We start from the raw sequence: 12,331 nt of genomic DNA, 5'->3' as shown, positions 1-12,331 counted from the left end.
TAAACTATGGTTTGACGAAAATTTATTGACACTGAATGTCGAAAAAACCCATTTTATACCTTATAGCCTAACAGGGAATAACTCAAATGTAAATCTAAACATAAAAATTCACGAAAGAAATTGCCTCCTTAAATTCGCACCCTGTAATTCAAACTGTATAAACATTAGTAGTAAAAAAGAAATAAAATATCTTGGAATAATTATTGATAATAACATTAAATGGAAAAGTCAAATAAATTCCACAGTAGACAGAATGAGAAAACTAATCTATATATTTTTTAGACTAAGAAATATTGTATCATTAAAAATACTAAAAGATATTTATTATGCATTGGCGCACTCTGTCCTACAATATGGAATCGTGGCTTGGGGGGGTGCATATAAATCATCCCTACTCCCACTGGAAACTATTCAAAAAATACTAATAAAAATCATCTTAAAAAAGCCATATTACTACCCAACTATAAATGTTTTTCAAGATTTCCCGGTTCCCCCACTTACAAAAATTTATGACAAAATTGCACTTCTACAAATACATAAAGATTTCTTTAGTCAAAATAATTTACCACAATTGAATATTAGCAAAAGAATAATATCTGTTGGAGGACTAACCGTGCCACTAGCACGAACCACAACAGCACAACATCACTACATATTCAAGGGTGTAAAATTATTTAATAAATTACCCCTTGATATACGATCGGAAGAAAACTACGAAAAATATAAAAAAAAAATTAAATTAAAATACTCTTGTACCACCTCATAACTTTACTTATTGTTTAGAAATATGTTTTTGCCTTTTAAATTCTTTGAATCATTTATTAACTAACCTATATTTTTATTACTTTTATTGTTATTTTTTTTTTTTTTTTTGTTTTATTACTAATATTTTTTTTTTAATTTAAACAAATGTAAAAATATTTTTGTTGTCCTCTCCTAAACACAAGCAGCTGCTTTATTAGGAGAGTGATTGATATATTTTTGTTTATATTGTTAAAAAAATTGTAACCTTGTTTATATGTTTCAATAAATAAAAAAAAAAAATAAAAAAATCAACAAGAGAATAAAACGTAACTTAACCTAACCTCACATAACCTTAATTTATTATAATTTTTTTCATTAAAAAAAGTGTTTTGTTGGTTTTTAACTTTTTTTTTACTAGAATGCATCTATTTTTATTAGATGTATTTAAAAATATTTTTTTTGGTTTGACTGAGGATTAAACCTTCCTCCCCAAGGACTGAAGATTAACAACTGCGCTAAATCCCGTTTGGGTAGAACCGACATTTATTGACTACATTAAGTTTCATAGAAATGCGCATAAATGTCCAAGTGCGTATGTGTAACGTTTCGTTGTTGTAAAGGATAGAATACTGGGCCCTTAATCTCCAGTATTCTAACGAGGAAAGGATCTGGTAATATATTGAATAGTCGTAGATTCTTATATACGGACATTGTTTAATTCGGAATATAATAAACTGACAATACAAGTAACAAGTTGCCCAAAGGCCGTCTAGCGAGAGAATGAGCTCCTCACGACCCGACAATGTAATCGGAGGCCGTTGGTAGCGTTCAGTTATGTTCGGTAGAACCCGAACCTGCCCGAACCTAAATCACCAAACACTACAGTATGCGTGATTGACATCAAATGATATAATGCATTGTCATCGACATAGAGTCTATTTGCCGAGTTTCAGCTCGATCGCATGTCGGACAATGGATTGATTTCATTTGCATTCATTCATTCATTTTTTATTTTTTTTATTTGGTACAATATTTTTTTTACATTTCAAAGTTTTCCAGTAATGTTGGCCTCACTGGGTGGCTTGCCCGTGCTGAGGCCTTCATTTTATAAAATGAAAATATAATATAAATACAATCTACAGTATAAGATAAAATAATACATTTAATTTATAATCTTGTGTGTTTGTGAGTGATGTGTGTTTATATTGGTTTTGTGTGTTACGTGTAGGTTTTATTTTTATTTTATGCTATGACATTTTGGTAATATTGTCTTTTTTGTTCTAATCCATTTTGTAATTTTGTGTGTGAATTTATTTTTATTTTCCTCAATTTTAATTTCAAGTTTTACACTGTTGAACGCTTTTATAATTCATTAATATATATATATTTATATATATATTCAGAAATTAAATATCCCTGTCGAAGACTTAAAATACAATTTCTTATTAAATACTCTAAAAATACATACATTAGAAGATAGACGTAAAATAAACGATTTAACGTTCTTATTCAAAATACTTAACTCTAAATTCGACTGTTGTGAACTCCTGCAACTTATAAACATACATACACCCACAGTAACAACACGACAAAATACAATATTCTACAGCAGCACACATAAGCGTAACTACATTGCCCACTCTCCGATACAACGACTTCACACCATGGGAAATCATTACTTGGGTGATGTTGACATATTCAATACCAACTTGGCAAATTTTGTGGATCATTTAAAACATTTATTTCAACAATACTCCTAAACACATCATGTAAACCTACAAATAGCTGTAATTTTCTGTTTTCGTTTCTTGTGTTTGTATGACTTGTTGCATAGCTTTTATCAAATGTAATTTTATTCTGATTTTTTATGTTTCAAAATATCTGTCAAATTAAAATTATACTACCAACCATGTAAAAGCCCTCTGGGCGTTAAATAAATCAAAAAAAAAAAATTTTTTTTTTTATTAGTAAAAAAAGATACACGAATTACATTACACAATATTATACAGTTATTAATTACATAATATAATATAATTTAAGTATTTGATGTACCCCCATAAATAAGCAGGGCTAGTGTGTATGGGGGGTGTTGTTATATTGGTTTAAATTTGATATGATTCAGTTCAACTGTTCGGAATACTTTTTAAGGTGGCTTTAGAATTCGTTTATATTTGCATTCACGTTTCTAATCCTTTCTGGTAATGAGTTAAAAAATTTAACTCCGAGATATTCATGGTTGAACTGTCCTATTGTCTTTTTACATTTAGGAGTAGGAAGTATTGACGTTTGTCTAAGATTTCTGTTATTTTTAAAGGGTGCAATTTTATTTTGAATATTGTTTTTATAAATTTGTAATGTTGCATGGTAGAAGAATAATAAAGTATTCTCTCATGTTGGAAAGAGTTCAGAAGAAATTCTCGAGATTTCTCTACATGAGGGAGTATGGCTACTACCCGTGGCTCTAACCCATTGACTTTCTTTTGGGTATGCTCGGAATGAACTATCTACGGGTCAGGAGAGATGTGCGTATTGCTAGACATTTCTTTAGACTGATTCGTGGATGGTTTGAAAACTCGGTCATCATGGAGAGCATTCATTTCTATGTTCCCGATGGTTATCTACGTCACCGACAACATAGACTATTTTATCTCCCGGCCTGCAGAACTAACTTGCCAATGGTCATGACTGTGGGGAGAGCAATCTTGCTGTTGAACAGAATCAATTCGGATATCGACATGTTTGCCATCAATGAAGCTTCCTTTAAAAGGCAAGCTTTATTATCACTGGTATAGTTGATATACACACTGTAAATATTAATCTTTTAATTCTTATTATAAAAATTATTTTAAAAAAGCTTTGAAATTAACAATTTTGTAATGTTTTTGAAATTAATAAACAAATTGAATTGAATTGAATTGAATTAATTTTCTGACCTTAAATTGTTTGAATAAAAGTTCAGACGAATATGAATAGGGTTTTTTTAATATGGTTTTTATTATTGGTTTTTGTGATATGTAAATTGTTTGTGTTTGATTTTTATATGTACCGCCCCAGCCTATAATGCCGTATTGTATAATTGATTGACAGAAAGCGAAGTATGTGGTTTAAAAACGTGAAATTCAAGTAAATGTATTTAGAAAATTGAGTTTTACAAACTAAACAAAAAAACACTTATATTTCGGTATGTGTACCATAGTTTTTCTATAGGTTTGAAAATATATTTACAATATAATAGAAAATTACTATTCAGAATTTAGATTGCTACAAGCCTTCGAGTTGCTACAATCACCAGTTGTTTGTTGGTATCGGGTTGATTGTTGGGATTGCAAATTCATGTAAATCGTGTGGGAGGTCTTCACACATCAATATAACACGAAAATAGCCCAAACAACCTGTATTTTGCTGAGCCAATGGAATTTTATGTACCTGCTGATCCGTTATATGAGCCGAACACGTTTCAACCTCAATGAATTTTAATTTCTGAAAATAATAATCTAACATAATGTACCTTGGCGTAGGCGAAAACTCGCTGGCCCGGGGCGATATTTTATTTTATTTTATTTATTAGCGTTATAAACAGTCTTTATACATGCATATATGAAAGTGATCAGAGTAGTTATGTCATTGACCAATAAAATAACAACAAAAAAACCATAACACAAAAATACATAACAACATATCTAATACAAACAATTCTGATAAAGTATCTACATCAATTATCAAAAATTTATTAATCAATTGAAAAATTAAAAAAAATTAATGAAATATTAAGTTTTTTGGTTAAATAAGATGCAGTATCACTTTTTTACGGATGCTGTGAATTTAGCTAGGTTCGTGTTAAATACCTCGATGTTTGGGCATAATCTATTAAATAAATATATATATACATTTGATTTCATTGCTGGCAACCCAGGCATTTATATTCTCTTGTGTTTCTATGTATAAGTACTTACCGGGTAAAGCGCAATTAAGGTTAACTCTTACAAAATTGCGCTGTATAAATGAATAAATAAATAATAGATAAATTGTTATCATCACTATTAATTACCACCTATGTAGATAAAATCTGTTCTTTTGTGACGAATATTAATTTAATTGTTATTGTTAATATTACAAGGTGCCCGTTGGTCGCAGTCGGTGGGAGTATTGTACAACTTAAAGGAAAAATCTCTGATACGGGAGAAATTAGAGGGGGAAGAAGGGGAGAGTGAAAAAAGGGGGTAGATGGAATATTAATAAGACAACCGATGATTTTATGCCGATTTTCTGAGCACGGTCGCGCTGTCGATAGCCAGACCAATATTGATAATGAAATAAATAAGAAATCGATACAAGCTGGCATCACTGGAGGTATTGTCCATAAATTGACTTTCCGAAAAGTCAAACGTACAGCTAAGTAAAAATATTAATAAATTGACGATGTTTAATTCTGAAGGTATCTTCCTACACGGAAAAATACAGGATACGAATAATTTTATCAGTTTTTCTACAGAAAATACTCAAAAAGAATAGGAATTGTTTTACCAGATTTTCAATAAATTAGCAATTTTTTTTATTTATTTTTATTTATTTAATACATGTTACATTGTTTTGAAATTTACATAAAGTAGATATAATGAATCACCATACTAGGCGGCTGCCTGTTTCATGGTGACCAATTGAGTGTAATTACTTTGTATGATAATGAAATCTAGTGTAAACATATGAAATTAGTAACTATAGATGAAGCTAAAATTTTGGAAAAATTGTAATAAAAAGTAGAAGATAGCAAATAGAAAGGAGAAAGAAGTAAATTAGCATTAGATTGTAAAAATGTACATAATTATATATATACTTTTTAATATGTGTGCATGCAAGCACACATGTGTATATAGCAGCAGACATACCTATATACATATAACAACACATGTATACATACACCCATATGACGCATCCTCACGCATATAAACAATATATACACCTCTATCTGAGTACTTGGAATAGGCTACTAATTTATAATTTATATCAGTAATTTATATCAGTATATTTTATCGTTGTATATAAAAATGATAATACGACATCATATTTCATAATATTTAATAAGTTTGAAATTCGCTGCAACTACTTACTTGTCTATCACGTCGTGAATGAAAAATAATATTTTTATGCATTTTCCGGTGAAAATATGTATTTAATGGTTGAGTTGTGTGCCGTTAAAATATAAGTAATTAATCAGTGTCATGATATCGCCGGCCCGATGGTCGCTACGCCACTGGATAATCCTTAATCATAACAAGTTTTATAATTGCCACTTATACAAAAAAAAAAATAATACAATTTTCCCAGCCCTTTTGAAAACACTGAGCGATGAAAACTAATAAAAATAATTATTAACAAATTCCAAAAAATTTAATTTAACATTTCGGCTTTAATAACACAAATTCAAAAGACTTTTTGACGGGAAAATCAAATTGACAATCAGTTCATGATAATTTTTATTTGATTAGTTTGTATTATTTTACTATTTATTAATTAAAAATCATATATATATCATATTTTCGGCACGTTCCAGAATGGTAGATACTTTCAGTGTCGTCCTTCTGAATGAACTACCTTCGGAATAGAAATGTGGCTTAAAATGACTTAAGCCGTATTAGCAGTTGGGACTCTTATGCAGTACCTACTCACATAAAAAAGTTAAAAATTATTATCGATATTTACAAATTATTGTATTATTATCCAAAAAAAATTTTTTTTTTCAGATGATGGATGCCGACCGTTTGACGCAGTGGCGTACCGCAGCCATGTCCTGCGTAGGGGCCCAGCTGTTAGGCGAGAAGGAGAAGAGTACCGGGCGCGTGCTGGCCGTGCTGGGGGCAGGTGCGCAGGGCAAGATTCACGTGCAGGCGTTCCTCGACAAGTTCAAGTTCCAGGAGGTAAGTTGAAATTTTGGTTGTAGGTGCTTGAAGTGAAATTTTTCTCCGTGAAATTATTTACGTTCAATGAACTCAAATTTAACTCGAAATTTCCAAAATAAGAAAAAAATCTTTTATTTAATATTTTGACAGATTTAAAATATTTAAATTTTTTATAGATATTTAAGTTTAGGTATTAACGGTAGTTACGTTGCAAAAATGCCTACTTGAAAAAACACTTTTCAAAATATTTGAATAAGATTAGCTGAGGTATTTCAAACCAGAGTAAAAATACTCCACACTGTCAGACAGGGACAGATAATTGGGTGGAGGAATGCAAGAACATACGTTGACGCATGTAATTGCGTCGACAGCCAAATTAAGCAAAATAAAATAATATCCTGTTTTCATATATGTGTTATTTTTATGTGATTACTGTATAAGAACCACAACCACCCAGAACCAGTGCGAGCTCGGGGAATGTTTTTGTTGGAGAAAATGAAATTGTAAAGTAGCTGATTGCTAAACACGGCAAAAGCCATTTCTAGTCACGAGATTATTAATCATTAATCACTTACGAGGACGATAGATGAGTGCACTTCACCCACTCCTAGATAATCCAGTTTCAGTTGGTGCAAAGACTTTAATAAAGTTATCTCAAAATACGCTGCTCGGTAAAGCAGGTAATTCTACGACTCTTTTTCCGTCTTTCGCCCAAAGGAATTCATTACCAGAGAGACATGCAAATAAACGATTTCCTTATACCCACCCAAAGGCGCCAATTCACTTGATTCCCTGTTTGATAGTTTATGCATTATGTATTGGCAACCGCAAGCCTCATATATTATTCAGATTGTTTACCTGCAAACCTAATATTATACGAAGTGCTGATATTCAGAATATTTTGGTCTTGTGAAGTTGGCACGAGAAACACAACACATATTTCCCTTCACTTGAGATGATATATTTCCATATTTTAAGTATGTTTATGGTCGCTCTGGTCTGGAAAAAAACTCATTTGATATATCTTTCTTAATGGACAGATTGCAATCTTTAGAACATAGGTGTAAGGCGGAGATATTGTGCTTGTTCTGCTAATATTTCAATGGAAACTTCTTCGTAGAAATAGCACCTTTGACCGTTTTTGGGGGTCCAAAAAAATATACTAAGAATAAAGACGGCAAAAAAGACAATATTATTGAACTAGAAACATGTGGTCAGATAAACAAATTGAGGAGCAAATATTATGTAATGTAATGTTTCTATGATAGGTATCAAAAAACCGCAAAAGCGTACAATACACTGAAAATCCAACACAGTGAATACAATAAATCCATAATTTTCAACTCCAGTGTTTTAACCCTTCAGTACTTTCATCACATTTGTTCAGTTTGCAATGTTTTCTGTTATTTAAAATGCGCTATATAATAGGGGAGAGAGGGGCTAGTTGTAACATTTTTTCCTTCTTTCGATGGAGTGACTGAACTATTGAGTATTTTAATTGAAAAAAGCTTTTAAATGAGTAATCATATATTTGAAAATATATTCCCACCATATTTTTTCCTGAATCTATAATAAATTTGTATTTATAACACTTTTTGTGGAAAGAGTCGCTTGTTACAACTTACCCCGTTTTTGGGGCAAGTTGTAACTAGTGTGTGGCAAGTAGTAACGTCATATTAAAACAACAGGTTTAATTATTTAAGGCTTGTATTATAAAACCAACGAACACATAATAAGACAATTGTATTTCTTACGAACTAATGAGGTGAATACTTATCGTTTTCTTTAACAACAATACTCATCTTTGGACTTGTATAGCATATACTTAGGTTAATTAAACTTATTAATAAACTCAATCATCAGTGGAAACATTTTTTATGATTTGCACTTATAATCGACAATTTTTTTATAAGAATTCTTTAATTTTTGTATTTACTCAACTATCACAATCAATGTGGCATGCTACATGGGCTTAAAAAAATGAAAACAAACAAACATACATTATTTTTGGTCAAAAGTTTAAAGAAATTAATTCAAAGAACTAATTTCCTCAACCTTCGCTGCTTATGCTTCGTCTTCATCAGATTCACAGTTTATACAAATGTACGAAACAGGATCACCTCTTACACATTTAACGTGTGACCACAGTTTACAGATCATACACTCGACCCAATCTTTTTTGTCTGATTTGCTATATTCTTCTCCGCAAATCAAACATATCCATTCTTCTTCTTCAGAATATGAGTCTTCATTGAAAACTTTTTTCTTCACTTTTTCAATCTTGGTCTTTTCAGGTCTACTCGCCTTTGCTTTACCAACCTTTACCCATGTGCAGGCTTGGGGCAAGTTGTAACAGGTTACTACTTGCCCCTTAAATTTTGCTACAACTAGCCCCAAACCGAAATTACTAAATTTTTTATTTATAAAAAAAAATTTATTGGCTTTTGTTATGTGAAAGTACCATAATATGATGGCTTAATAAATGCTTAACAAAATTTAATAGCAATATTTTTCAATTTGACACAGTGCGATCTTGAAATCAAAATTTACCAAATAATATTTTTTAGGTTACCTGGCAAAAAAACGCACTCCTGCAGAAAACCGGTCACGGCGCTCTCCCGCACTGTACTGACTGTGCTTACGTCGTAAGCCGTATCTTAAAGGGCACGTTGAGTTCAAAATCGAAACAAAACATTTGAAACCGGCTGAGTTATTAAGCTGTTACTACCTACCCCCGTTACAACAAGCCCCTGGCTCCCCTACTATTTTTTTTAATTTTTTGTAAAAAAATACTGCATTAGAAACCAAATAAAATTATCTTTTAAATTAATGCATTTAAAATAAACATAAGCATTTCTAAATAATAAAATTTTAATATCAAACGTGAAGAATTTTGTCAAAAACGCTAACCACATTTTAACATAATTTTTTACTACAAAACTCGATATTTCGAAAACATGTTCGTATTGTTTGGAGAATTTTTAATAAGAAATAATTTTTAAAGTTAAACCGATTGTTACGATAGCGGCGCGAAATAAGAATTATTCATTTCGCCTTTTTTTAGGATTTTATTAATGGATTCCAGTGTAAATATTTAAAATAAATTGAGAAGAATATTTTTTTTTCTAACGCCAAAAGAATTAAGTATTTCCGCTTGATAGAAAAAGATAAAAATACTTTTATAAAATATGGACGCCCGGTCATATAAGACCCTCAAATGCTGGAGTGGTTAAAGAAAAAAAAACTATTTTTATAAGTTGATATGACGTGAAACTATTCTTTCCTACGTGTGTTAAATCTCCGTAAACTGGTGATTTACAAAAGATATTCAGTACAACCCTGTGTAACAATTTTTCGTCGAATAGGGTGAACGGTTTGCGAGAAGCTTTCCTCTCCTTTTTCCGTTTTTGAATCCAACCTACTTGCGTAGTTCCGCCCGTTGGACCCTAAACAAACAAACAAACATGGCGACGTTAAACTTTCACAGACCGGAAAAGCCTGGCAACACTATATTTCCCTCGAAGAAAACCTTTGGAGACCTACGTCACGTTAAAATTACAACTATATCCTTTTTTTAAAGTACGATTATCTGGCCCTATTTTTTTTTCAAGCGTCGTTAACTCGGCGGGATGAATAAAAATATATTAAGAGTTCTGTTTTAGAAAATTGAGGCTTTAATTGAAGTTAAAATCTAAAGAAATCATAAATAGGTTAATATCATTTAGAAACCGTAAACAACAGTAGATAAATATGTACTGTACAAAAAATCAATATTATTGCATCATTTGATTGAACTGAATTCATACCGTTACATCGTCTACGAATGTGTTTGGATTCAAAAAATCACCAGACCATTTTGTTGGACGATAAAAAACCCAAGAAAATGTTGATGAAAAAAAAGTTGTATTTTCCGAATTTTTCGAATTACGCTGTTTTAGAAAATTTTTGGAGTTGTTAAAATCGTCCATGGAAAGTGATTTTGAGATATTTTCATTATAAGTTTAAAAACTGTAGAAAAACTCACGGGTTGATTCAACACCGCAATTCACCAACTCAATACCGCAAAAGAGCCCCAACTACTTCCATCCGTCTGGAGCCAGTGAGACTATGGCATCCCCAATTGAGGTATGTTATGAGGTTGAAGGCAGTGGGGAGAGAAAAGAGATATGAAAGAGGAAGGTGGGAAAATACGTGGATATAAAGGTACGGCATAAAACACGGCTTAAGGCATTACAAGCAGCGGTTCAATTCTGAATGGTGGTATTACATCAGGGCGATACTGATAGGATCTTCCACTCTTAAGTATACTTTATATTATTTTAAATGAATAAATTGTGAAATGACACAAATCCATAATTGGAGGGAACCCACCCTTTCAAAACGGCAGTGTGAGGAAACTAATTATTTAATTAGTCGCACACGTCAGAACTTTTTTTTGTAAAATGAATTAAATTTATATTTAAAACGATTCTAGACCATTCATGATGCCAAGGGAGGCACCCGTGGTTATTGGTGTGGCCGCATCGGGTAACTGTCTCGTGACTGGATGCAGGAACAGGGTCTATCCGCCCCCGTGATTGGAAAATGAACAATACGACAAAGTTCAGTTCGGAACACCTAATCATAAACCAAGGTGTTAGTAATATAATAAAAAGGCAAATAACAAAGGTAGAAAATAAGTTGTGATCAACCACAAATTTATCAATCATATTACAAAAAAAGAAGGAAAAAATATAACGTAGTAGTAAAGAACTAAAAACATAAAAGAAACATTATGATAATTAATAACGTGTTCATAATAAAAAGGGCTCAAATGGGATTAAAAGTAAAAATTAAAATATACAGGCATAAGTAAACGGTGTAAAAGCTAGTATACATAACAAATTAATAAAAAAAAAAAACAAAATAACAAATGCATTGAAATCATGCCATAAGACAAGGAAAGTAAAAACAAATAGTTTAAAAAAACACAAAGCAATCAGGCATAAGCAATATTTAAGTTGTGATAGAGGAGTAATCGTGAAGGGACAAGAGTAATTCGCTCGGTACCTGAAATAAAGATGATTTTAATAAAAGTTTAATAAAAACTTTAAGCACAGGCCATCTCTCTACCCAGAACTTTACAAACTTTTTAAAGCATTCAAAATTCTCTCTGTTCGACACAAGATCGGTATTCCACGCCGGTTTTGTAATCCCTCTCAAACCGTCCAACATTTCCTCTCTGGCATCCTTCATAAACTCGCAGTGCCACAGAATGTACTCGACTGTCTGGTTAGTGTCACCGCATGAACAGTTCGGATGAGGAGATAGGGCCAGACAATGTAGCTGCCCCCTGAACCCCCCATTACCGGACGCAAATTGCGTCATGTAGCGATCAAGTTTGATGTGCGCCCCTTCCATTATGCTTTTAACTGAAGGGAAGAAAGAGAAAGTCAATCTACCCCTCGTCTACAAAATCATCAAACCAAATTTTAATTGCCGCATGACGGGATTTGAACCCGCGACCACCGGATTGCTAGTCGAGAGCCTTACCTCTCGACCACAAATACATAACATACATATTCTTCCAAGCATTCAATTCTTCGACATGAAAAAAATTGTTATGTTCTATTATTTATTTCATGTTTATGCAAAAAGAAAAATGAAAATGATTGAGATTTTTTAAATTATTTTTCTTCTCATCACTTATA

The 12,331-nt window shown here is 31.8% G+C and overlaps 1 protein-coding gene across 1 annotated transcript in view; it reads left to right on the top strand.

Moving 5' to 3' along the window:
* LOC149419453 (ketimine reductase mu-crystallin) overlaps nt 1-12,331 on the top strand; it is a 105,806-nt gene that overhangs the window by 3,450 nt on the left and 90,025 nt on the right. The window contains exon 2 of the mRNA XM_089637831.1: nt 6,486-6,659. Coding sequence (XP_089493957.1) covers nt 6,486-6,659 — 174 coding nt within the window. The remainder of the gene's footprint in view (nt 1-6,485; nt 6,660-12,331) is intronic.

This window comes from Hesperophylax consimilis, chromosome 12, assembly GCF_061612785.1.
Source record: "Hesperophylax consimilis isolate HC1 chromosome 12, BYU_Hcon_1.0, whole genome shotgun sequence".
Classification (NCBI taxonomy): Eukaryota; Metazoa; Arthropoda; class Insecta; order Trichoptera; family Limnephilidae; genus Hesperophylax; species Hesperophylax consimilis.
This window is presented reverse-complemented; position numbering and strand designations above follow the sequence as displayed.